At 45.1% G+C, this 27404-nt stretch overlaps 1 protein-coding gene across 1 annotated transcript in view; it reads left to right on the top strand.

The window, feature by feature from the left end:
• PRCC (proline rich mitotic checkpoint control factor) overlaps nt 1-27404 on the top strand; it is a 36771-nt gene that overhangs the window by 6627 nt on the left and 2740 nt on the right. Inside the window, exons 2-6 of the mRNA XM_003937859.3 lie at nt 6946-6993; nt 11766-12332; nt 19153-19248; nt 22441-22584; nt 25322-25387. Coding sequence (XP_003937908.2) covers nt 6946-6993; nt 11766-12332; nt 19153-19248; nt 22441-22584; nt 25322-25387 — 921 coding nt within the window. The remainder of the gene's footprint in view (nt 1-6945; nt 6994-11765; nt 12333-19152; nt 19249-22440; nt 22585-25321; nt 25388-27404) is intronic.

The raw sequence follows: 27404 nt of genomic DNA, 5'->3' as shown, positions 1-27404 counted from the left end.
ACTCCTGAGGAAAACAATTCATCGGTCCCGTAAAAGATTAAACAAACAGAATGATGATCCACCGATTTCACTCTTAGGTGAAAAGAATCAAAAGTGGAGACTCAAACAGATACTTATACGCCAGTGTTCATAGTAGCACTGCTCCCAGTAGCCAAAAGTGGCAACAACCCAGGTGTTCATCAGCAGATGAATGGATAAACAAAATGTGGTATGTGCGCACATTAGGGTATTATTCAGCCTTAAAAAAGAATGAGATTCCGATACGTGCTACAGCATGGATGGACCTGGAAGACATTATGCTAAGTAAAGTGAGCCAGCCACAAAAGGACAAATATGGTGTAGTTCCACTTATACGAGGTCCTAGAAAAGTCAAATTCATGAAGACTCAAAGTAGAAAAGCAGTTACCAGGGGCTGAGGGGAGGTGGGGATGAGGAGTAACTGTTTAAAGGGTATAGAGTTTTCCCATCTCTCTCTTTCTTTCTTTCTTTCTCTCTCTCTCTCTCTTTCTCTCTCTCTCTCTCTGTCTGTCTGTCTTGAGACAGCGTCTCACTCTGTTGCCCAGGCTGGAGTGCAGTGGCTCGATGATGGCTCACTGCAACCTCCACCTCTTTCCTGCCTCATCCTCCCCAGTAGCTGGGATTACAGGCATGTGCCGGTATACCTAGCTATGTTTTTAAAAAAATTTTTGGCCTGGTGCGGTGGCGCATGCCTGTGATCCCAGCAGTTTGGGAGACCGAGGCTGGTGGATCACGAGGTCAGGAGTTCAAAACCAGCCTGGCCAAGATGATGAACCCCCTCCACTGTCTCTACTAAAAATGCAAAAATTAGCTGGGTGTGGTGGCAGGCGCCTGTAATCCTAGCTTCTCTGGAAGCTGAGGCAGAGAATTGCTTGAACCGGGAGGTGCTGCACCCTAGCTTGGGCAACAGAGCGAGACTCCGTCTCAAAAAAAAAATTTTTTTTTTGTGGAGATAGGGTCTTAACCATGTTCCCTGGGCTAGTCCCGAACCCCTGGGCTCCAACGATCCTCCTGCCTCATTTTTCTTTCTCTTTTTTCGAGGCAGGGTCCTGCTCTGTTGCCCAGCCTGGAGTGCAGTGGCACAATCCTAGCTCACTTCAGCTTTGACCTTTTTGGTTCAAGCAATCCTCCCACCTCAGCCTCCTGAGTAGCTAGAATTTCAGGTGTATGGCCAGTTTTTAAAATTTTTTTGTAGAGATGAAGTCTTACTATATTGTCCAGCCTGGTCTCAAACTCCTGGACTCAAGCAGTCCTCCCATCTGGGCCTCCCAAAATACTGGGATTATAGGTGTGAACCACTGTGTCTGCCCGTCCCCGCCTCACCTCATTTTTGAAGTTGTTGTTTTAATGTTCTGTTTCAGGGAGTCAGTCATTTAGGGTATGTCATGAGATGATTTATAATAGGGGTCAGTAGAAGTTCTGTATAAGATGTTTAGGCTGGGTGCAGTGGCTCTTGCCTCCAATCCCAGCACTTTGGGAGGCCAAGGCAGGTATGGATTGCTTGAAGACAGGAGTTCGAGACCAGCCTGGGCTACAGAGTGAGATCATACCTTTTATCTCTACAAAAAAAATTTAAAAAATAAAATAGCTGAGCATGGTAGGGCAAGTGCCTGTAGTCCCAGCTACTTGGGAGGCTGAGGCAGGAAGATTGCTTGAGCCCAGGAGTTTGAGGTTACAGTGAGCTATGACTGCACCACTCTACTCCAGCCTGGGCACGGCTGAGCAAGACCATGTCTCAAGGGAAAAAGATGTTCAGAGAGAAAGATGATTGTGAGTAGCCATAGCAGTCCTCTAAATCCAGAAATAATAGACTGTTCTGAAGTCTTTGTACCGGGTGTGTGTGTGTGTGTGTGTGTGTACGCGCTTTTAAATGATAAACTCAGGTTGTCAGTATAATGGAAACAATGTGACATTCTCTGTGACATTTACAGAGAAATTGAATTTTCTTTCCACAGCGGATCTGGCCTTCAATTCTATTAGCTGTGGGACAATTTGCCTACTACACTCTCACAGTAGCTACTTTTTGTTTGTCATAGGATCTGAAAAATAAGAATATACTTGTATAGTTTTATAAATGTAATCATCTTAAATTTGGATAAAAATCTGTTTATTTCAGATTATTGTCATCGGACCTATTGCCTAGGATGTCAAAGTTTAAATGTGTTCGGGGACTCCATGAAAACCTTGTATACCCCATAGTGAGGTGGTTCTTGTGTGCCAGAAAGGAGCTAAGTCTTCATGGTCAAAAGACAAGAGAGATGGTCAGCAGCCTGTAAGAGGCAATGAGAGTTACTTTAGAATAGAGAGAAAAGGTAGAAAATGCTTAGGTGCTAGGTGCATAAGTCTTAGGTGAGTTTGACATCTTGACAAACCAGAAAAACAGTAATTTTTGAACTTTGTTTAGAATTTTAGTTTGTGTCATTTTCACTGACAGCGGCTGCTGTGGTTGTGCCATGGGTAAGTATGATTTGCAGCTTAGGCTTGGGAAGTTAAGTAGCGGGATCCCTCAGCCAGTAAGTGGCAGAGCCGAGACTCAGACGTGTGCCTCATGCTCTCCAGCTGTGTCGTGTGGGATCTAGTGACTGTGAATCTCAGACCTGGACAGCAGATGGCTCAGTGTGGTGTTCCTGCAATAGCACGGGCCCCAGAATTGTTCCGATCCTGCTTCTGCCCCCTCCTGTTTTACCTCTCTGAGCCTTGCTTTCCTTACTATGAAGTTGAGATAATAATGCCTACTTTGAAATGTTTCTATAAGGATTAAATGAAAAGTGAGTCAATTGCCTGACACATAGGAGGCCCTTGGTAGGTGATTGTCCTTACCTTTGGCACCCTTTTGTTTATCCCCACATTTAGATACCAAGATGGATTTCTCTTATGGGTTTTAAAAAGAAATACATATTTGGACCGGGTGCGGTGGCTCACGCCTGTAATCCTAGCACTTTGGGAGGCCGAGGCAGGTGGATCACCTGAGGTCAGGAGTTCGAGACCAGCCTGGCCAACATGGCGAAACCCTGTCTCTACTAAAAAATACAAAAATTAGCTGGGTGTGGTGGTTGGTGCCAGTAATCCCAGCTACTCAGGAGGCTGAGGCAGGAGAATTGCTTGAACCTGGGAAGAGGAGGTTGCAGTGAGCTGAGATTGCACCATTGCACTCCAGCCTGGGAGACAGAGCAAGACTGTCTCAAAGATTTGGCGGCAGTGAGTCATTAAATTCATTGTGTACTGACTACTGGGAGGCAGTATTCAACTATAAGAAATACTACCCTTTGCTGTTAGAGTAAAAGCAAGAATATATGTGAAAAATGTAATGTTTACAGAGCAGGCACAAATGAACCCAAGTTAATATGTTGCCACCCTAAACAATTGAGTGATGTAGGGACACCTAGTGAAAAAGAGCAAAGTGAGGTTCATCAGAGAGACTTCTCAGGAGTTTTGAGTCAGGAAGTGCAGAATGCAGATTGGTAAGAGAATGAGAGGTGGCAGTGATAATGGGCGGTGGGAGTGACAAGGGGAAGGACTTACATGAGAGGAAGCACAAATACAAACAGCAGATTCTTTAAGGGCATGAAACATTTTTAGTGTAAGTTGACAATTTATAATTGTATCTATAGGATACAAGGTAATGTTAGGATTTATGAATACTGTAGAATAAACTAACATAGCTATCACTTCAAATGCTCATTTTTTTGTGTGGTGGTAACATTCAAAATTTACTGTCAGCAATTTTGAAATGTATAATCCACTATTGTTAACTATATTCACCATACTGTGCAATAGATCTCAGAAAACCCCTCAGACTTACTCTTCCTGAGATTTTGTACTCTTTGACCATCATCTCTTCAGTGGTAACCACCATCGTACTCTCTGCTCCTATGAAGTACATTCTTTTAGATTCTACATATAAGTGAGAACATGTGCTATTTGTATACTTGGTGTGAGTGGCTTATTTCTCTTAGCATAACGTTCTCCAGTTCTATCCATGTTGCTGGAAATGACAGAATTTCTTTTTTTAAGGCTGAGTATTACTCCGTTGTGTATGTATACATCAGGTTTTCTTTATCCATTCACCTCTTGGTGGACACTTAGGTCGGTTCCATCACTTGGCTACTGTGAATAATGCTGCGGTGAACATGGGAGTGCAGATAACTCTTTGGCAAAGTGATTTCAAATCTTTTAGGCAACCCCCTAGAGAAGTGAAATTACTGGATCATATAGTAATTCTTTTTTTTTTTTTTTTTTCTGAGGCAAGTTCTTACTCTGTTGCCCAGGCTGGAGTGCAGTGGCATAATCACAGCTCACTATAGCTCAAATGATCCTTCCACCTCAGACCCCCAAGTATCTGGGACTACAGGCACACGCCACCACAGTCAGCTAATTTTTGTGTTTTTTTGTAAAGACAGTTTCGCCATATTGCCCCGGCTGTCCTATGATCATTTATTTATTTATTTATTTTTTGAGACAGTTTTGCTCTTGTTGCCCAGGCTGGAGTGTAATGGCACAATCTTGGCTCTGCAACCTCCGCCTGCAGGGTTCAAGTGATTTTCCTGCCTCAGCCTCCCGAGTAGCTGGGATTACAGATATGTGCCACCACACCCAGCTAATTTTGTATTTTTAGTAGAGACGAGATTTCACCATGTTGTCCAGGCTGGTCTTGAACTCCTGACCTCAAGTAATCTGCCCGCCTTGGCCTCTCAAAGGGTTTACAGGTGTGAGGCACCATGCCTGGCCTATTTTAAATTTTTATTTATTTTTATTTTGTAAAACATTTCTGAGTAAGTTCCCTCTTTTTTATTTTCTATTTCATCTTTTTTAAAATATTAGAGATGGGTGCCTCACTATGTTGACCAGGCTGATCTTGATCTCCTGGCCTCAAGTGATTCTCCCATCTTGGCCTCCCAAAGTGCTAAGATTACAGGTGTGAGCCACCATGCCTGGCTTAATTTTTTTTTTGTTTTTTTGAGACAGAGTCTGCTGTGTCACTCAGGCTGGAGTGCAGAGACGTAATCTCAGCTTACTGCAACCTCCACCTCCTAGGTTCAAGCAATTCTAGTACCTCAGCCTCCCAAAGAGCATGCACTACCACTCCTGGCTAATTTTGTTTTAGAGACGGGATTTCACAATGTTACTTGGGCTGGTTTCGAACTCCTGGGCTCAAGCAGTCCTCCCCACCTTGGCCTCCCAAAGTGCTGGGATTACAGGCATGAGGCACCTTGCCAGCCTGTCACATGGTAATTTTATTGTTAATTTTTTTTAGACAGAGTCTTGCTCTGTCGCCAGGTTGGAGCGCAGTGGCGCACAGTGTTGGCTTACTGCATTTCCGCTTCCTGGGTTCAAGCGATTCTCCTGCCTCTGCCTCCCGAGTAGCTGGGATTACAGGCAGGTGCCACCACGCCTGGCTAATTTTGTATTTTTAGTAGGGACGGGGTTTCTCCCTGTTGGTCAGGCTGGTCTCGAACTCCCGACCTCAGGTGATCCACCCACCTCAGCCTCCCAAAGTGGATTACAGGTGTGAGCTGGGATTACAGGTGTGAGCCACTGCGCCCGACCCACAGTGTCTTGATTATAATAAATGTGATTGAAAGACCCTGGGAACAGATGAATTCAAAAAGGAGCTTGTGAGATACGGGAGCGAGTGAGTATAGAACAGAGGATTTGAATTCTCACAGAATCTTGGAGATGAATGGGATGTGAGATTCTTGAATAATCGCTTTTTTATTTACAGATATCCAAACCAAGGCCCTGGGAACAAATGGAAAGCTTTAAGGTTTATGGCTGGGGGAGTAATTTTTTAAAATAAAAATGTTAAAGCTTGCTATTCATATCCCTCACATCTCTCCTAGACCTGAAGGTGCCAAGGAACTGAGATGGAGCTAAAAGTTTGGCTATTTTTTAGTGTGAGAGTTTGTCTTAGAAACAATCCTGCTGGCCGGGCGCGGTGGCTCAAGCCTGTAATCCCAGCACTTTGGGAGGCCGAGGCGGGTGGATCACGAGGTCAAGAGATCGAGACCATCCTGGTCAACATGGTGAAACCCCGTCTCCACTAAAAATACAAAAAATTAGCTGGACATGGTGGTGCGTGCCTGTAATCCCAGCTACTCAGGAGGCTGAGGCAGGAGAATTGCCTGAACCCGGGAGGCGGAGGTTGCGGTGAGCCGAGATCGCACCATTGCACTCCAGCCTGGGTAACAAGAGCGAAACTCCATCTCAAAAAAAAAAAAAAAAAAAAAAAAAAAAAAAAAAAAAAAAAAAAGAAAAAGAAACAATCCTGCTGAGTCAGAAGGGTAACACAGACGACCTCCTGTCTTGCCCCAGACCCTCACGGTCATCATTTGCCTGCCTTCTTCTTGGTCATGAACAACTATGTCAGACGATAGATCATACTTGGAGAGGGAATGGATTTCTCCAATGGCTTTGACCTTTAATGTCTCATAGAAGAGTAGTTAACACACCACTCAATCCCACTGGAGTTCCCCAGCCTTGTGGTTATGTAGTCTATATAAGTGGTTTTAAAAGTGAAGCTGAGATTGGGTGCGATTGTGGGCCAATTCCCATTCATCTTCTAGTGGACAGAATTATAGGAAGAAGAATGGGTATAGCTTTTTCTTTCCACCAAGGACCAAATGGGACGAAATACTGTTAATTTAACAGAAAAGAAATTGATGCCAAAAAGTCTGTGCAACAGGTCTGAGAAGGTAGGGGAATTCAGTGATCAAGGGAGGCCAAGGCATACCCCAATTTCTCTGAAGCTATTTGAGATCAGGAAGGAAGCTGTGTTGTTTAACTGGGCCTGGGGTGAGTGTACATCTGTACAGAATCGAGGCACAGACAGGATGGCCTGTGTTGTCCAACCCTTCAAGTGCTTTATTTAATATGTTTCCTCTACTGTCCCAAAACAGTGAGGCCTTACTTCCTTTCTCTTTCTCTTAGTCAGATTCTGAGGAAGATGAACCCACAAAGAAGAAAACTATTCTTCAGGTAAGCATTGTGACATAAACTATTTTTTTCTCTTCCTGTATTGTTTCCTGACAGACAGGACTTAACAGTATCTAGCAGTTTTCAAATTAGGTTTAGAGCAAACACAAATATTTGAGGACTGTTTAGATTCGGCTTTGTTCTTCTTTATAATTTCAGACTTTGTGCATTTCTACACACTCCGCACTGTTCCTGGCTTAAACATGCTGGTATTACCTTTCCTGGAAGAGAGGCAGTGGTAGGGAGAGGAATTGTAACTCAATTCAGTTCATTACATCTGGTGTGAAAGGATGATTTAGGGAGGGTAGAATAAGTGGATTAGTCAAAATGGTGTTAAAATTGTCTATCTCCCTGTCTCGTTTTTAACCTGGAAAATAAACACTGGAAAGCACTTACTGTGTCCCAGGCACTGTTCTTTTTTTTTTTTTTTTCCAGACGGAGTTTCGCTTGTTACCCAGGCTGGAGTGCAATGGTGCGATCTTGGCTCACCACAACCTCCGCCTCCTGGGTTCAAGCAATTCTCCTGCCTCAGCCTCCTGAGTAACTGGGACTACAGGCACATGCCACCATGCCCAGCTAATTTTTTGTATTTTTAGTAGAGATGGGGTTTCACCATGTTGACCAGGATGGTCTCGATCTCTTGACCTCGTGATCCACCCGCCTCGGCCTCTCAAAGTGCTGGGATTACAGGTGTGAGCCACTGCGCCCGGCCACCAGGCACTGTTCTAAGTGCTTTACTAGCATTTAATTGATTTCATCCTCATGATAGTGCCTAAGTCATAGTATTATCATCCCTAAGTCATAGTGTTTTACATCTGAGGAAACTGAGGAACTTGCCCAAGATCAGACAACTAGTGTGAGCAGAGCTGGAATTCAGACTCAAGCAGTCTGACTATTTTTATTTATTTATTTATTTATTTTTGAGTCAGAGCCTCACCCTGTCACCCAGCCTGAAGTGCAACGGCACAATCTCGGCTCACTGCAACCTTTACCTCCTCGGTTTAAGCGATTTTTCTGCCTCAGGATCCCAAGTAGCTGGGATTACAGGTGGGTGCCACACGCCTGGCTACTTTTTTGTATCTTTAGTAGAGATGGGTTTTCACCATGTTGGCCAGGCTGGTCTTGAACTCCTGACTTCAGGTGATCTGCCCGCCTTTGCCTCCCAAAGTGCTGGGATTGCAGGCGTGAGGCACCACGCCCAGCCACTCTGACTATTGAGTCAAAGCTCTTAACTGCTGCACTTAGCTCTTTGTAATGGAAACCCAACGTCCTCAACAAGACAGTGCTAATAGATGATTTTTCTGCTGTTTGCTTCTATTTCCCCTCATCTCAGTACCGTTATCCTGGCCCCCAGGAGTTTCTCCCCATTTTTTCCATGCTTTGTGATATATACACTAAACTTCATGTTGATCGTATGTCTCAGGGAAAAACAGAAGTGGTCCTGCTTTTATAAAGTGGTTGTCCTGTGATTCAGTTATACAAAGCTGCCCGTTTTCCTGACTCGGCTAAATGTTGCTTCCACCTCTGAGCAGTCTTAGAAGGACGTGGCTTTGTGGAAGTTAGAGAGATAAACTGGCGAGGCTGGTGTTTGTACTTACGGGGGATGAAAAAGGAGTCATGGAAGAAGCTGGTGTGCCGAGACTGAGCAAAGGCTGTCCTGTTACCAGGATGGCTCCCTGGAGGAGGTGGACTGGCTCAGAAGGTGCCCCCACTGTAAAGACTGTAAAGAACAGTCTTCCAGATGGTAGGAAGACATGAGTAGATAGACGAATTCTGAGCTCGTAAAGCAGAGTGGGGACCCAGCACTGCAAAGTGATGCAGCCATGATCCCAGACATCTGAGAAGTCGGACACTTCAGAGGTGGCTTGCGGGTGTGCCCTGCCCATACCTCAGTCTGGTTCCTGTGAACTGGAGCCTCTGGGCGCTGCCAGGCTGAGCTAATCCAAATTTGTGAACACTCACAGCAAGAAGAGCCCACTCTCTAGATGAGCTGTTCTGTGTGGCTTGCTTGACTCAGCGTCTTATTTTATTCACTCTTGGCGGAGAGAGCTGGAGTACACTGGTACTCTAAGATAGTGACACAGTAACCTTATTCCATTCTCCTTTTCCAGTTGGCATTTCCCTCAGCCCTACACTTGGGCCAACCTGGCCTTTTAGCATAGAGAAAGCAGAATCTGAGAGATTCTTTTGAGTAATAGGAACTCTGGTAGGCTGGGCCAACTAGTTTACAGATTAAAAGTTAAATGCTTGACTCTGGCATTAGCAAGCCTATATGGCTGGGCGTGGTGGGGCTCACGCCTATAATCCCAGCAGGTGGATCATGAGGTCAGGAGTTTGAGACTAGCCTGGAAAACATGGTAAAACCCTGTCTCTACTAAAAATATAAAAACTAGCTGATGTGGTGGCGGGCGCCTGTAATCCCAGCTACTTGGGAGGCTGAGGCAGGAGAATTGCTTGAACCTGGTTGCCATGAGCTGAGATCGAGCCACTGCAATCTAGCCTGGGTGACAGAGCAAGACTTCATCTTGAAAAACAAACAAAAAAAGGCTGGGCACAGTGGCTCACACCTGTAATCCCAGCACTTTGGGAGGCTGAGGCGGGTAGATCACGAGGTCAGGGGTTCAAGACCAGACTGGCCAATGTGGTGAAACCCTGTCTATACTAAAAAAATACAAAAATTATCTGGGCATGGTGGCTTGTGCCTGTAATCCCAGCTACTTGGGAGGCTAAGTTAGGAGAATTGCTTGAACTGGGACCTGGGAGGTGGAGGTTGCAGTGAGCTGAGATCATGCCACTGCACTCCAGCCTGGGCTACAGAGCAAGACTCCATCTCAAAAAAAACAAAAAAACAAAAACAAAAACAAAAACAAAACAAAACAAAAGGAACAAGCTAACAAGCCATATCTATAGGACTTTCCTTTGGTAGGGTCGGGGACTGTCTTCAGGTTTTAAAAATACAGCATATATACACTCATTTCTGGCTGACAAAACTACCTCTGTATGTATGATGGCACTAAAATTACATATTTTTATAAAAAGCAGTAATGTCACCAGGCATGGTAGCTAACACCTATAATCCTAGCACTTTGGGAGGCCAAGGTGGGCAGATCGCCTGAAGTCAGGTGTTTAAGACCAGCCTGGCCAACATGGTAAAACCCTGTCTCTACAAAAATACAAAAATTAGCGGGTTTAATGGTGGGTGTCTGTAATCCCAGTTACTCAGGAGGCTGATGAAGCAAGAGAATCGCTTGAACCCAGGAGGCAGAGGTTACAGTGAGTGGAGATGGCACCACTGCACTCTGGCCTGGGTGACAGAGTGAGATTCCGTCTCAAAAAAAAAAAAAAAAAAAAAAAAGCAATAATGTCTTAGATTAGGGAAATTGCAAGCTGAGTAAGTCTGAAAAGAACGGAAGATGATCTTACAAAAACTCTTTCAGGCCGGGGGTGGTGGCTTATGCCTGTAATCCTGGCACTTTGGGAGGCAGAGGCGGCTGGATCATGAGGTCAGGAGTTGGAAGACCAGCCTGGCCAACATGGTGAAAACTAAAAATACAAAAATACAAAAATTAGCCAGGCATAGCGGCAGACACCTGTAATCCCAGCTACTCCGGAAGCTGAGGCAGAGAATTGCTTGAACCTGGCAGGTGGGTTGCAGTGAGCCTAGATTGTGCCACTGCACTCCAGCCTTGGCGACAGTGAGACTCCAACTCAAGAAATAATACCCTTAGCATTTAAGTGCAAAGGGATCTGCCCCACCTGATCTGAGGCTTCAGGTTCCCATCTAATGGGGAAAAAAAAAGAGAGAGAAAGGAAATCCTATCTTCTTTGCTTTGGGGATGGTGATAAAGAGCTGGAAAAAGCTGTGTCAGGCCGCTTGCGGTCTCTGGGCTGACTGCTTCCTTGTCAAACATGCTGGGCCTCCACTCTTTCCTAGGCATCAGTAGCACTGCTGAGGGGTCTCACTCAGGGTTAGCTTACTCCCTTGGTCAGGGGAAGGGACTTTTTTTTTTTTTTTTTTACATGGAGTCTCACTCTGTTGCCCAGGTTGGAGTGCAGTGGTGCGATCTCAACTCTCACTGCAACCCTGCCTCCCAGGTTCAAGCGATATTCCTGCCTCAGCCTCCCGAGTAGCTGGGATGACAGGTGTGCGCCACCACGCCTAGCTAATTTTTGTATTTTTGGTAGAGATGGGGTTTCAGTATGTTGGCCAGGCTGGTCTTGAACTCCTGACCTCGTCATCCGCCCGCCTTGGCCTCCTGAAGTGCTAGGAGTATACTCGTGAGCTGCCGTTCCCAGCCGAGAAGGGACTTTTGGCAACACTATTACTGTCTCTTTTGGACAGAACTTTGTTCCTGACTTTGGTTAGCATTCCAAAGGAAGGAGAGGGTTCTTGTGTTAAGAAGTGCCTTCAGGACGCGGAGAGAGGTTGAGCAATGAGCTGGAGAGAGACCTGGGCTTTTTGGGAGGAAGGACAATGTGGGGTTAAGAGCATCGTGTTTGCTGAAGACACGGAGTTGAGGAAGGCTCTCTGGAAGAGGGCAGTGGAGCTGGGTTGGGATGGAGTCTAAGAGAAAAGGAATGATGCCTCATCTTGGGAGACGCAGCCAGCAGAAGGGCCTGAGGCAGGAGTAGTCAAGCCCAGATTGGGTGATCTGAGTGGATGGAGGTAAGAAGGAAACAAGGGCTGTTAAGATATTGTTGTTTTTGGTGATGCTCGTACATAAAATCTCACTTGTCATCTTTCTTTCCTCCTACCCCAAACCCGGGCTCACCAGGGATCCGGCGAGGGGACTGGTTTGTCTGCCTTGCTTCCCCAACCTAAAAACCTGACTGTGAAAGAGACTAACAGGTTGCTCCTGCCCCATGCCTTCTCCCGAAAACCCTCGGATGGCTCCCCTGATACTAAGCCCTCCAGACTGGCGTCTAAGACCAAGACTTCCTCTCTTGCCCCTGTTGTGGGCACCACAACCACCACTCCGTCACCCTCTGCTATCAAGGCTGCTGCCAAGAGTGCTGCCCTGCAGGTGACAAAGCAGATCACGCAGGAGGAAGATGACAGTGATGAAGAAGTAGCCCCTGAAAACTTTTTCTCCCTCCCTGAAAAGGCTGAGCCACCTGGAGTTGAGCCATACCCTTATCCCATCCCCACGGTCCCTGAGGAGCTGCCTCCAGGCACAGAAACAGAACCGGCTTTCCAGGACGATGCAGCCAATGCCCCCCTTGAATTCAAGATGGCAGCAGGCTCAAGTGGCGCCCCTTGGATGCCTAAGCCTGGGGACGACTACAGCTACAATCAGTTTTCCACATATGGCGATGCCAATGCCGCTGGTGCTTATTATCAGGTGGGTAGGAGGCAGGGAGGGCAGGTGAGGGAATGTTGGAGCCCGGTGGTCAGGGAGAGCTTTGAGCTAGTGATGCTGCCTCTGTGCCGTCACTTTGGCTAAATTAACCTTCCAGTGTCTTGATTTTTTTGTGCTTATTAGGCCACAGAACGTACCTTTATTCTGAACCATATTAATCTAAATTGCCCAAGTCTTGAAGTCTGACAGGGTGAACCACATAAATGACACCTTTATTCTGAAAACAGTATTTATTTTTTATTGCTCCATATTTGTACATATTTATGATTGATACATATATGTGTTCTTTTCTTCCTAACCTTTATTTTAGGTTCAGGAGGTACGTGTACAGGTTTGTTATGTGGGTAAATTGCATGTCACGGGGGTTTGGTGTACAGATTATTTTGTTACCCAGGTAATGAGCATAGTACCCGATAGATAGGTTTTTGGCTTTTTTTGAGATGGAGTCTCACTCTGTCGCCCAGGCTGGAGTGCAGTGGCTTAATCTCGGTTTAACTACAACCTCCGCCTCCCAGGTTCAAGTGATTCTCCTGCCTCAGCCTCCTGAGTAGCTGGAACTACAGGTGTGTACCACCACTACCAGGCCTAGCTCATTTTTAATTTTTTTTATTTTTGAGATGGAGTCTCGCTCTGTCGCCCAGGCTGGAGTGCAGTAGCACAACTTCGACTCACTATAGCCTCTGCCTCCCAGGTTGAAGCAATTCTCCTGCCTCAGCCTCCGAATAGCTGGGACTACTGATGTATTCCATGTCCGCTAATGTAATTTTTTCATTTTTAGTAGAGATGGGGTTTCACCATGTCGGCCAGGCTGGTCTTGAACTTCTGGCCTTAAAGTGATCTTCCTGATTCAGCCTCCCAAAGTGATGGGATTACAGTCTGAGCCACCATGCTTGGCTGTAATAGGTAGTTTTTGATCCTTACCTTCCACACTCAAGTAGGCCCTGGTGTCTGTTGTTCCCTTCCTTGTGTCCACGTGTACTCAATGTTTAGTTCCCATTTATAAGTGAAGATGTGGTATTTGGTTTTCTGTTTCTGCATTAATTTGCTTAATGGCTTCCAGCTACATCCATGCTGCTGAAAAGGACATGATTTTCTTCTATAGTTATGGCTGTGTAGTATTCCATGGTATATATGTACCACATTTTCTTTATCTAGTCCACTGTTGATGGGCACGTAAGTTGATTCTGTCTTTGCTGTTGCAGATAGTGCCGTGATGAACATGTGTGCATGGTCTTTACAGTAGAATAATTCCTATTCTTTTGGGTATATATCCAGTAATGGGATTGCTGGGTTGAATGGTAGTTCTGTTTTAAGTTCTTTTTATTTTTTATGTTATTTTTTTGAACTTTCCAGGCAGATGCAAGAACAACTGTTTTAAGTTCTTTGAGAAATCTCCAAATTACTTTCCATGGTGGCTGAACTAATTTACATTCTCATCTGCATTGTATAAGTGTTCTTGTTTCTCCACAGCCTTGCCTGTGTCTGTTATTTTTTGACTTTTTAACAATAGCCATTCTGACTGGTGTGAGATGGTATCTCATTGCGGTTTTGATTTATATTTCCCTGATAATTAGTGATGTTGAACATTTAAAAATATAGCTATTGGCCATTTCTGTTACTTTTTTTTTTTTTTTTTTTTTTTGAGACGGAGTCTTGCTCTATCACCCAGGGTGGAGTGCAGTGGCTTGATCTCGGCTCACTGCAACCTCTGCCTCCTGGGTTCAAGCAATTCTTCTGCCTCAGCCTTCCAAATAGCTGAGATTACAGGCACCCACCACTGTGCCCGGCTAATTTTTGTATTTTTAGTAGAGGCAGGGTTTCACCATGTTGGCCAGGCTGGTCTCGAACTCCTGACCTTGTGATCAGGAGTTAATTGTTAAGTTTGAGTTTCTTGTATATTCTTCAATTTAATCTCTTGTCAGATAGATAGTCTATGAATATTTTCTCCCATTCTACATGCTGTCTCTTTATTCTGTGCAGAAGCTTTTTGGTTTAATATAGTGCCATTTGTCAAATTTTGGTTTTGTGGGTTTTTTGTTTTTGTACTTTTTTTTTTTTTTTTTTAGATGGAATCTTGCTCTTTTGCCCAGCCTGGAGTGCAGTTGGCGCACTCTCTGCCCACTGCATCCTCTGCCTGCCAGGTTCAAGAGATTCTCTTGCTTCAGCCTCCTGAGTAGCTGGGATTACAGGTGCCTGCCCCCATGCCCAGCTAATTTTTGTATTTTAATTTTTATTATTTTAATTTAATTTTATTTGTTTATTTTTTTCTTGAGACAGGGTCTCGCTCTGTTGCTCAGCTGGAGTGCAGTGGCACGATCTTGGCTCACTGCAACCTCTGCCTCCTGGGTTCAAGCAATTCTTCTGCCTCAGCCTTCCAAATAGCTGAGATTACAGGCACCCACCACTGTGCCCGGCTAATTTTTGTATTTTTAGTAGAGGCAGGGTTTCACCATGTTGGCCAGGCTGGTCTCGAACTCCTGACCTTGTGATCAGGAGTTAATTGTTAAGTTTGAGTTTCTTGTATATTCTTCAATTTAATCTCTTGTCAGATAGATAGTCTATGAATATTTTCTCCCATTCTACATGCTGTCTCTTTATTCTGTGCAGAAGCTTTTTGGTTTAATATAGTGCCATTTGTCAAATTTTGGTTTTGTGGGTTTTTTGTTTTTGTACTTTTTTTTTTTTTTTTTTAGATGGAATCTTGCTCTTTTGCCCAGCCTGGAGTGCAGTTGGCGCACTCTCTGCCCACTGCATCCTCTGCCTGCCAGGTTCAAGAGATTCTCTTGCTTCAGCCTCCTGAGTAGCTGGGATTACAGGTGCCTGCCCCCATGCCCAGCTAATTTTTGTATTTTAATTTTTATTATTTTAATTTAATTTTATTTGTTTATTTTTTTCTTGAGACAGGGTCTCGCTCTGTTGCTCAGCTGGAGTGCAGTGGCACGATCTTGGCTCACTGCAACCTCCGTCTCCTGGGTTCAAGCGATTCTCCTGCCTCAGCCTCTGAGGAGCCGGGATTACAGGCATGTGCCACCATGCCTAATTTTTTTGCGTTTTTGGTAGAGATGGAGTTTCACCATGTTAGTCAGTCTGGACTCAAACTCCTGACCTCAAATGATCCACCTGCCTCAGCCTCCCAAAGTGTTGGAATTACAGGCATGAGCTACTGCACCTGTCCTGTTTTTATTTATTTATTTATTTTTGAGATGGACTCTCGCTCTGTCACCCAGGCTGGAGTGCAGTGGCGTGATCTTGGCTCACTGCAACCTCTGCCTCCCGGGTTCAAGCAATTCTCCTGCCTCAGTCTCCTGAGTAACTGAGATTACAGGCGACTGCCACCACGCCCGGCTAATTTTATATTTTTTAGTAGACACTGGGTTTCACCATGTTGGTCAGGCTGGTCTGGAATTCCTGACCTCATGTGATCCACCCACCTCCGCCTCCCAAAGTGATGGGATTACAGGCATGAGCCACCATGCCTGGCCGACTTTTGATTTTATTGCCTGTGCTTTTGAGGTCTTAGCTGTAACATATTTGCCTAGACCGATGTCCTGGAGCACATCCCTTATGTTAAAACAAAATCTGATTGTGGGAGCTGGTGAGAGGTGTGAGGAGAAGGCAGAAGAGGACTGGTCTCTAATCTTAGAGTTACAGGATAGCGTCCCCAAAAGTGGGTGATGAGGATAAGGGCACTACGGCATAGACTTCTAGATAGCACTTCGTCTAAGAAGAGTTTCCAGAGGTGAGGAGTATTGAGAAAACAGGAAGGGAGAGGTGGGGCCGAGGAGGAAAGAAGGGAATCTGGAGGGTTGAGTGCGAAGTAAGAATAAAGTGAATCCTGAGGGTGGTTGAGGTTTGAATCCCAAGCTGAGTTTGAGCAAGTTACTTAGTAACTGCCTCTCAGTCTCAGATTCTTCAGGTGTGAAATGGGATATCAGAGCCCAACTCAAAGGCTTGCTGAAAGAATTTTATTAGCTGAGCATGGTGGTTCCTGGAAAATAGTGAATGTTTAGTAAGTGGTGATTGTAACTTTTTATTCACATTTTATTCACCTGTTGTTTGGAAGAGCTGTTTAGATTTGTTCCAGATGGCCTCAGAGTGAAAGTATAGAATTCCAGGTTGTAAGTAGGTTTAAGGGATAATTCCTAGCAGTCAGAGCTTCCCAAGATGTAGAGGGCTCCTCGGAGCAGCAGCTGGGGGACCTGGCACCAGTGGTGCAGTTGAACAGAGGCAGCTGGCTGGCCCCAGGGACTGGGCAGCTTCAGCAAGTTTTACTGCCGGCCTGGGATGGTTGGAAGACTTAAGTCCCTTCAACCACTGTGACTCTCTGAATGGTCAGTGTTATTATTTTCTTTTTTTTTTTTTTTTTTAGAGACAGAGTTTTTGCTCTTGTTACCCAGGCTGGAGTGCAATGGCACGATCTCGGCTCACCGCAATCTCCGCCTCCTGGGTTCAGGCAATTCTCCTGCCTCAGCCTCCTGAGTAGCTGGGATTACAGGCACGTGCCACCATGCCCAGCTAATTTTTTGTATTTCTAGTAGAGACGGGGTTTCACCATGTTGACCAGGATGGTCTCGATCTCTTGACCTCGTGATCCACCCGCCTCGGCCTCCCAAAGTGCTGGGATTACAGGCTTGAGCCACCGCGCCCGGCAATGTTATTATTTTCAATCTGGGCATGAGTCAGGAGGGAGGGCTTTGAGGAGAACCTGTTCTGACCAAATGCTTTGAGAACAATTGTGTTTCGTAAATCTTTGCTGTTAAACCTTGTTTCCTATAGGCTGAGCAGAGACAGTATGTCTTCCCTTAAGGTTGTTGTTAGAAGGATGGAGGCAGATAGGCTGGGCATGGTGGTTCATGCTTGTAATCCTTTGGGAGGCTGAGGTGGGTGGATCACCTGAGGTCAGGAGTTGGAGACCAGCCTGGCCAATATGATGAAACCCTGCCTCTACTAAAAATATAAAAACTAGCCAGATGTGGTAGCATGCGCCTGTAATCTCAGCTACTCGGGGGAGGCTGAGAAAGGAGAATTGCTTGAACCCGGGAGGCGGAGGTTGCGGTGAGCCGAGATGGTGCCATTGCACCCCAGCCTGGGCAACAGGAGTGAAATTCTGTCTCAAAAAAAAAAAAAAAAAAAAGAATGGAGAAGGAAGATAGTAAGTGTTTTTACTTCTTTGGCAGAAAAACAAAAAGATGCTATTTCAATCCAAGAAACCACTGATTTAACCCAGCAAATGAATAACAAATTGAAATTATTATTATTTTTTTTGTCGCCCAGGCAATAGTGCAATGGCACGATCTTGGCTCACTGCAACCTCCGCCTCCTGGGTTCAAGCGATTCTCTTGCCTAAGCCTCCTAAGTAGTTGGGATTATAGGCGCCCACCACTATGCCTGGCTAATTTTTGTATTTTTAGTAGAGACAGGGTTTCACCATGTTGGTCAGGCTGGTCTTGCTCAGATAATCCACCTGCTTTGGCCTCCCAAAGTGCTGGGATTACAGGCATGAGCCACCATGCCCGGCCAATAAATTGGAATTCTATATGCAGTTATAAACATCGAGATAATCTACATAAAGTAAAACATTTTAAATACACTAGGGGATGCTGAAATTTAAATGTATCTTATTGTGAATACTGTTATAAAAAATCCATACTGTAATTGCTCTGGATTTTTATATATTATTATTTTTTGAGACGGAGTTTCGCTCTTGTTACCCAGGCTGGAGTGCAATGGCGCGATCTCGGCTCACCGCAACCTCCGCCTCCTGGGTTCAGGCAATTCTCCTGCCTCAGCCTCCCGAGTAGCTGGGATTACAGGCAGGCACCACCACGCCCAGCTAATTTTTGTATTTTTAGTAGAGACGGGGTTTCACCATGTTGACCGGGATGGTCTCGATATCGTGACCTTGTGATGCACCCACCTCGGCCTCCCAAAATGCTGGGATTACAGGTGTGAGCCACCGCGCCGGGCCATATATTATTTTTATGTAGTGAGTATTAAACCGATTTTCATTTACCTCACCATAAAACGAATGTTCTTAGCGGTGCATTTCCTGGCATTTAAGATGAAGTGGAAGAGTTAGGAAAAAGTGTAGGCAAGGAGGAAAGAGTTTATTGGCCCTGTGGCTGCCTGACTTGGCCAAGCAGGGGCCTTGCCATTGCCGTCACCCTCCTCTTCCGTTACGGTCTGCAACAACATCTGGGCCACTCAACTCTGAGGGGAATCATGGGATTCCTGAGCTAAAAATCTGGTAAACAAACCTGCTTTGTTCTCAGCTTTGTAAGTTTCCTTACATTCCTAATAGTGGTTATTTTAAATCAGAGATTTGCAACCTCCCCACCCTGTCTAGACTGTTCCCTGTATCCACAGTACCAAACTAGAATGAGGAGCAGGAATGGCATGACATATGCCTTCTTGTCCCTGCTCGCATTGCAGCTCAGTGGGGGTCTTATGGGCAGGAGGAGCAGGGCTGAGGGCATGGTAGAGGTGAGGGGTGAGAGTTGCTCTTAGCTGAGGGAGCAGGGTATAGATTGAAGCAAGAGAGACTGTCTTTATTTCTTCTTACCCTTTCCTAAAAAATACCCATCTGTCTGGATAGTGTAGCTTAGAAAAGCTGTAGGGATAGTTCTTGAGTTATAGGGTAGGTCCTTGGGATCTATGTCTTTAACTGGTCGGTCTGAGGAAGCTGTAGTGTGGGTGTCTCACCATTGCCTGTTTGATGAGGATATTATGTTTCTGGACACACCTTACTGTCCCCTGTCCAACTCTGCCCTCACTTAGTGTGTTCTTTCCTCTTCGGCTGCAGGATTATTACAGTGGTGGCTACTATCCTGCACAGGACCCGGCCCTGGTCCCCTCACAGGAAATTGCCCCAGATGCCTCCTTCATCGATGACGAAGCAGTAAGTTAACAAAGCTGCAAGTGACCATTTTTGACCCCTGGGCACCATGTTTCACATCTGAAGCCAAAGGAAATTAAAAAACACACACACAAAAGACAAAACTGTATCAGGATTAGGTTGGCAACATGTAACTGAGAAACTCTAAATAATAGTGGTTTATAAAGGAAGTTAGCTTTTTTCTTCATGGAAGAAGGATATAGGTAGGCAGGCCAGGGGTGCTTTGCAGCTCCACAGAGTCAGGTATCTAGTCCCTTTTTTTTTTTTTTTTTTTTTGGGTAGAGATGGGGTCTTGCTTGTTGTCCAGGCTGCACTTGAACTCCTGGGCCCAAGCAATTCTGCTTTGGTTTCCCAAAGTGGTGGAATTACAGTGGTGATTTACCATGCCTGGTCTCAGTCTCTTTCTGATTATCACTTTGCCGTCCCTAGGCTGTGACCTTTATTCTTTTTTTTTTTTTTTTTGAGACGGAGTTATCGCTCGTGTTACCCAGGCTGGAGTGCAATGGCGCGATCTCGGCTCACCGCAACCTCCGCCTCCTGGGTTCAGGCAATTCTCCTGCCTCAGCCTCCTGAGTAGCTGGGATTACAGGCACGAGCCACCATGCCCAGCTAATTTTTTGTATTTTTAGTAGAGACGGGGTTTCACCATGTTGACCGGGATGGTCTCGATCTCTCGACCTCGTGATCCACCCGCCTCGGCCTCCCAAAGTGCTGGGATTACAGGCTTGAGCCACCGCGCCCGGCCTGGCTGTGACCTTTATTCTTATGGTCCACGATAGCAGCTACAGAAAGCTACAGCCAGGCCGGGTGCGGTGGCTCACGCCTGTAATCCCAGCACTTTGGGAGGCCGAGACAGGTGGATCACAAGGTCAAGAGATCGAGACCATCCTGGTCAACATGGTGAAACCCCGTCTCTACTAAAAATACAAAAATTAGCTGGGCATGGTGGCATGTGCCTGTAATCCCAGCTACTCAGGAGGCTGAGGCAGGAGAATTGCCTGAACCCAGGAGGCGGAGGTTGCGGTGAGCCGAGATCGCGCCATTGCACTCCAGCCTGGGTAACAAGCGAAACTCCGTCTCAAAAAAAAAAAAAGAAAGCTACAGCCATCACACTGGTGTTGGAGATGTAGCAGGGTAGAGAAAGAAAGAGGAGGAGCACTTCCCCCCCTTTATAGGAGACTTCCTGAAAATTCTCAAGAGCATGTCCACTTTGATCTCACCAGAATCTGCTCACGTGGCCATATGTAGTTGTTTGGGTTTTTTTTTTTTTTTTTTTTTTTTTTTAATGTTTTTGTTTGGAGCAGAGTGTTGCTCTTTCACCCAGGCTGGAGTGTGGTGACACGACCTCAGTTCACTGCAACCTCTGCCTCCCAGGCTCAAGTGATTCTTGTGCCTCAGCCTTCCGAATAGGAGTAGCTGGGATTACAGCATGTGCCACCATGCCCAGCTAATTTTTGGATTTTTAGTAGACACAAAGTTTCACCACATTGGCCTAGGCAGGTCTTGAACTCCTGGCCTCAAGTGATCCGTCTCAATCTCCCAAAGTGTTGGGATTACAGGCGTGAGCCACCACATCCAGCTAGTTGTAAGCGGTCTAGGAAATGTAGTGTTTTAGTTGTATGGTAATATGCCTAGCAAAAATTTTGGATTCATTCACACTAAAGAAGAGGAGAATGGATTTGGGGAGGCACCAAGCAGCTATGTTAAGTAACCCTTGTGTTTCGCATAATGGTATCTCCCTGCTCCTGAGCTTTCCCAAGCTTCAGCAAAAGGAAAGGTCAAAGGACAATGTCTTGTGACTTTCAGGCCCTTATTGAGGATATAAAATACCGTTCTATCTGCAGGTAAGTCACAGCCTATTAGGAGGAATCTGCAGAAATAGAGGGTGCTACCTCTCCATGGAGGTTCTTATAAAAAATAACTCTTTTCTGCTTACCTTTTCCCAGAAACATATCCATTCCTTTGCATGCTTCTGCCTGTGCTTGATAGTGTGTTCATCCACTCTCCTTCTTGGCAAGTTTGATAGTTGGTTTCTTTGGGAACCAGCTAAGCCTAGCTGAGAACTGACTTAGTGGAAAAGTCAGTTTCTTATAGGTAGAGTGAGTGTAGAAGGCCCCACTAATGTTGAGATCAGGATCTGAGTCTCACTGAACCTTCTGAGTTTTAAAATTCGATTCTGCTTCACCCACATTCCCTTTGAGGCTCACCTCTGGATGACTTGTGTGATTCGCAATTATTTTTATTTTTATTTTTTTTAAAGGAGGAAAAAGTAACAGTCTCCTAGAAAGTTTACTGGACTTTTTTTTTTTCTTCTTTACCCTTAAAAACTCTTTTGATCCATGTCGAGAAGCCAGCAGAAAAGTAAAGAAAAAAACTCTTTTGAAGTAAAGCTAAAGCTGTGTGTGTACATGAGGCTTCTTTTCTATGCAGCCCCACATTCTTTGTCTGTAATGTCCACTCTGGTGTGGGGTCTGTTGATTCGATGATACCAAACAATTAGAAGGAACAGAGATGAACAAAGAACTGATTTTTAAAGGAGAAATCCTAGAGTTTTGTGTTTTTGGGGGGCTTGGAATTTTATTTTTTATTTTTATTTTTTAGAGGTAAGGTCTTGCTGTGTTTCCCAGGGACCACAGGCACACACCACCACACTTGGCTAATTTTTTTGTAGAGATGGGGTCTCACTTTGTTGCCCAGGCTTGTCTTAAACTCCTGGTCTCAAATGGTCCTTCCACCTTGGCCTCCCAAATGCTGGTTTTATAGGTATGAGTCACCTTGCTTGGCCTACTCTGAATTCTTAATATGGAAATTGTATACAGTCCTTTGAGGCAGATGCCATTAAAAATAAAATAGATTCAAGGGTACGTGTGCCAGTCTGTTACATGGGTATATTGCACAGTGGTAGGCAGGTACCATTTGAATGCAGATTTATACCGCTGGTTCTCTGCATTCGTTCATGTTTGGAGATACCCCTTAGCTTCCCTTTCCTTGGGTCCAGGAGACCTGAGTAGAAGTAGCCTTTTATCTGGCATCAAGGGAATTTGGTAGGTGGCAGGGTGAAAGGACGGAGAGAAGAAATGAGGGTACCTTGGGACTGGTGAGTCACAAAATCATTCCATAAACTCTGGCTCTTTAGTGACGTCTGCTGATCCTCTTGCCCAGATTCCTGACTCCTGCATTTTTTTTCTTTTCCAGTTTAAGCGGCTACAGGGCAAGAGGAACCGAGGGAGGGAAGAAATCAACTTTGTAGAGATCAAAGGTGATGACCAGCTCAGTGGGGCCCAGCAATGGATGACTAAGTCGTTGACAGAAGAGAAAACCATGAAGTCCTTCAGCAAAGTAAGTGGGAAAGGTCTACTGAGTGGCCAACTTGGGAAACTGCAAAGCAAGATCTTGTCTTACACCCCATCTTGACCCCACACCCCATTGTTATTGTCACAGCACCCCCCTTTTTTTTTTGGACAGTCTCACTCTGTCACCCAGGCTGGAGTGCAGTGGTGTGATTTCAGCTCACTGCAGCCTCTGTTGCCCAGGTTCAAGCGATTTTTCTGCCTCAGCCTTCCTGAGTAGCTGGCATTATAGGTGCCTGCCAACATGCCCAGCTTATGTTTGTATTTTTAGTAGAGATGGGGTTTCACCATCTTGTCCAGGCTGGTCTTGAACTCCTGACCTCGTGATCCACCCGCGTTGGCCTCCCAAAGTGTTGAGATGACAGGCGTGAGCCACCTCGTCCGGCCACAGCATCTTTAGTAAACACATTTTGCTCATGGCACTAGAGTATGCAGCAAACCTCACAGATATAGCGCCTGCACTTCAGAACTTTGCAGTACTTTTAACAGCTCTCCAGCTGGATGGGGGTGTCTGGTTGCTGAGACTGAGTGGTTGGAAAGGACTCCCAGCCTGTGGTTGTGGCTCCTTCCCAGGCTGCACAGAATCCACAGCTGCTCTACTTTTTCCCTATGGTCAGATCCGTCTTTTTTTTTTTTTTTTTTTTGATTTAAAGTTTTTCGCTTTTTTTGTTTTGATTTTTATTCTTTTAAAATATTATCTTCTTCCTCTCCTTCTCTTCCTCCCTTCCTCCTTCCTTCCTTTTGTTTTCTTTTTTCTTTTTTTTTCTTCAGAGTCTCACTCTGTTGCCCAAACTGGCATGCCCTGGCTCAACCACAGCTCATTGCAACCTCTGGCTCCCAGGCTCAAATGATCCTCCCACTTCAGTCCCCTGAGTTGCTGGGAATATAGGTGCATGCCACCATACCCATCTGATTTTTTAGAGATGGAGTTTCACCATGTTGTCCAGGCTGGTCTCGAACTCCTGGCCTCAAGTGATCCACACACCTTGTCCTTGGCCTCCCAAAGTGCTGGGATTATAGGCATGAGCCACTAAACCCGACCTCAGTTCATTGTTTCAAGCTGGTACCTGGCCCAGCATATCTTTGAGGTGTGGGCACAACAGAACCTCAGAAGTCCTGGAGTCCCGAGATTCTGAGCGTTCAACTCTTCTGTGTCCTCTCCATTATTTATTGTAGCCAGCTGTAGTCTTGTCCAGTGCTTTTATTCATCACATTTCCCACAACACACTCCTGCCTTCTCTGTCCTAGTTTTCTTCAGCCAGTATGATGAACATCTCCACCTAGTAGCTGAGAACAGCAAATGTGGGTATTTATGAGCCTGCCACTGGGGGAAAATGTTGGGAAGCCCTGGACTTGTGCCCAGCACCAGCAAGGCCAGGGTCGAGGATTTTGTTCCCTTTTCCTCCCCCCATTTGCTTTGCTTTGTTCTGTGGCCGCAGATGGCCATGCAAGCCCCAGCCGTTTGTTTTAACTGAATGCTGGCGGTCATACAGGACAGAGCAAAGGATTGTGGTTAGAGATCAGCGTAGATCCATCACTGTTTACTGGAAAAGCCACTTAGGAGAGTGTGCTCTACCAACTGTGGGTCGAGAAGCATAGTCACGTAGTAATAGCTACTGTCGTTAATGCTCACCGTGGGCCAGGAACGGAGCTGGGTGTTTTATGTATGTCATCTTTAACTGTCACATTAAATGACATTCAATAGCAGCAAGCAGTTAGTATTTGCTATTTTCCTATCTTCGAGTTTTCTTGCCACCCTCTCATTGTATTGAAGTAGATTTTGTTATAAGGAGAAAAAGATATGGTCCTTGTCCTTGAGGAGTTGACAGCATAGTTGGGAAGAAGAGATTTAAGGACACTTGAGTGTAAATGATTACAGCACAAATTGATTACATAAGTGCTGAGGAGACTCTAGAGAGGAGTTTTGGGAGTTGGGTGGAGATGATTAGGAAGCTTCTAGTCTGAGACAACTCTGGCAGAGAACAGAAAAACCGCAGAATGAAAGCCCAGACCAATATAGACTTTGACAGTAAATCATTTGCATCAAAGTTTGGTTACGGGTTCAATGCCGTTACGGGCGGAGGCTGGAAGATTGGGGAGAGGTGGAGTGATTATGAGATTTCTAATTCCAGGGAAGCTGCTGGCACTTACTAGAATGGGGAAGGCGGGGTTTTAGCCAGAGCTGATTGATGGGAGCGAGCTTGGTAAGCAGTAGGTAGGAGACAGGCTAGACATCTGGCTTGACTGGGGAGAAGGGGACAGAGATGAAGAGGGTTTGAAGGGAGATGGGCATGGGGATTGTGGGGGTGCCTGGCAGGGGGGCAGAAGGTCACCTGTGCCCTGGCCCACAAACTGTTTCAGACTGACTGCCGGCAGTAAAACTGATCTCACGTCCAAGGGGCCAAAGCCCTGTGCTGGGTGCTAGGGATCTGGTGGGATTACCAAAGATGCAGAAGACAATCCTGACCTCAAAGTATTTCCAGTCTAGCAGGGTATATTAGCAGGCTATTTCAGGCAAGTGTTCTTAGCTTGGGTTTTTTGTTTAATGGCTTTAATGAAAATACAGGGTTTGTAAGTATATAGAGGTAAAAACAGCTCCAACTTTTCTTCCCCAGGTTTTGGGCTGTGGAATTGGCCTCTCAGTCCCTAACACCACACCATCTGGGCACATGAGAAATTTCTGCTTTCATCCTGTGGATTAATGACTATGTTTTCTTCTCTTGCAGAAGAAAGGTGAGCAGCCAACAGGCCAGCAGCGGCGGAAACACCAGATCACATATCTGATTCATCAGGTGAGAGAGAGCTGAGGGCTCTGGCTCAGGCAGAATCCCTGTAAATCTGGGAATTTGAAGGCTGAGGTACCGGTTAGAAGCCCGGATGCCAGGGACCATCTTCTGGCAGGCATCCTCCTGTTCTCAGAGTGGCCACTAGGAGGGGATATATCCTTCAGAATTATTCTGCTCTACTTCAGTCTGACTGCAGATAAGATTCAGGTGCAGGTGCTTGAATAAAAACTCTGTTAAGTGAAAATCCAGATATCCAAAACATAATTTAAGAGGAGAGTGAAATGGCTTATCATAGGGTTCTTTTAAATAGCAACTTTCTCTAGTAATTTAAAAAACTAAAAAAAGTTGATTCATCAATTTAACAAAACATCCACCTGATGAAGAGGTTGGTTTTATATTCTCCACTTCTGTGGCAGGGAACATCAACACAAATAATTCAGAATTACAAGTAATCCAAAAATGTCTTTTGAAATTAGAATGTCTCGCAATTTATTTAATATGACTGGGCAGCTTTCAAATACAGTTGACCCTTGGCCAACACAGAGGGTTAGGGATGCCGACACCCTGAACAGTCAAAAATCTGCATATAACTTTTTTTTTTTTTCCTTTTTGGAGACGGGGTCTTACTCTGTCACCCAGGCTGGAGTGCAGTGGCACAATCACGGCTCACTGCAGCCTCCATCTCCTGGGCTCAAATGATCCACCTCAGCCTTCAAAGTAGCTGGGACCACAGGTGTGTGCCATCACATCTAGCTAATTAAAAAAATTTTTTCTGTAGAGATAGGATTTTCCTTTGTAGCCCAGGCTATGTGTATAATTTTTGATTTCCCCCGAAACCGAACTACTAATTGCCTACTGTTGACCAGAATCCTTACTGATAACACATTTTGTGTTTTGCAAAATGTGCTGGGTTTTCAGACCTGCTGACATAGCAGTGACAATAACTTCATAAATTTCCTTTTTTTTTTTTGAGACAGAGTCTTGCTCTGTCACTAGGCTGGAGTACAGTGGCATGATTTCTTTTCTTTTTAAACAATTGTCCTTATGCTGGATTTATTTGTCTTGAAGTGGCAGGCAGCTGCAGCTGCAGACCCCAATCTACAGAATATACCAAACGAGTCAACTTTTTCTTGTGATGTCATCCCTTTGCAGCTTGGGAACACTTTAGCATGACTAGTAGCACTTCATATGGGTTCTGTGGTGTTACTTAAGATTTATGGGCTGGGCGTGGTGGCTCACACCTGTAATCCCACCAGCACTTTGGGAGGCCGAGATGGGCAGATCACTAGGTCAGGAGTTCGAGACTAGCCTGACCAACATGGTGAAACCCTATCTTTACTAAAAATACAAAAAAGTAGTTGGGTGTGGTGGTGCGCACCTGTAATCCCAGCTACGCAGGAGACTGAGGCAGGAGAATTGCTTGAACCTGGGAGGTGGGAGCCGAGATCGTGCCTATGCCAGCCTGGGTGACAGAGTGAGACTCTGTTTCCAAAAAAAAAAAAAAGATTTATGGTATTGTACACAATGAAAAACACACAAGAACTGAGTGAGCACATTTAGCTGTGTTACGCAATGTTCTAGGAGACAAGCAGCTCCCTTGGAAATGATTAGTGTTATCTGGTGTTTTAAGCAGATACAATACTTGAGCTCACTGCAATAGCAATAAGAGGTGGTGTCTATGAAATTATGACATTAGTACAGTGTGTATTACAGTGAATTTTACACAGTTAGGATTTAATTTGTTTACATTTCTCTTGACTACAAATGGCACCACGTATGATCTGTATTTGTGTGTACATTTTTATAAATGTTAACTTTCTATAGATTTGTGTATATTTTATGGTAGTAATGATAAAATAGACTAGTATCTACATATATTTTATGCATTCGCAATATACCTTTTTCTTAATTTTTTCAGTATTTCTAGGTTACACAATTTGTGTTTTCAAATTACCTCAAATCTCCAAAAAAGTTCTAAAATAGCCGGGCGCGGTGGCTCAAGCCTGTAATCCCAGTACTTTGG

This window comes from Saimiri boliviensis, chromosome 19 (assembly GCF_048565385.1).
Source record: "Saimiri boliviensis isolate mSaiBol1 chromosome 19, mSaiBol1.pri, whole genome shotgun sequence".
Lineage (NCBI taxonomy): Eukaryota > Metazoa > Chordata > Mammalia > Primates > Cebidae > Saimiri > Saimiri boliviensis.
This window is presented reverse-complemented; position numbering and strand designations above follow the sequence as displayed.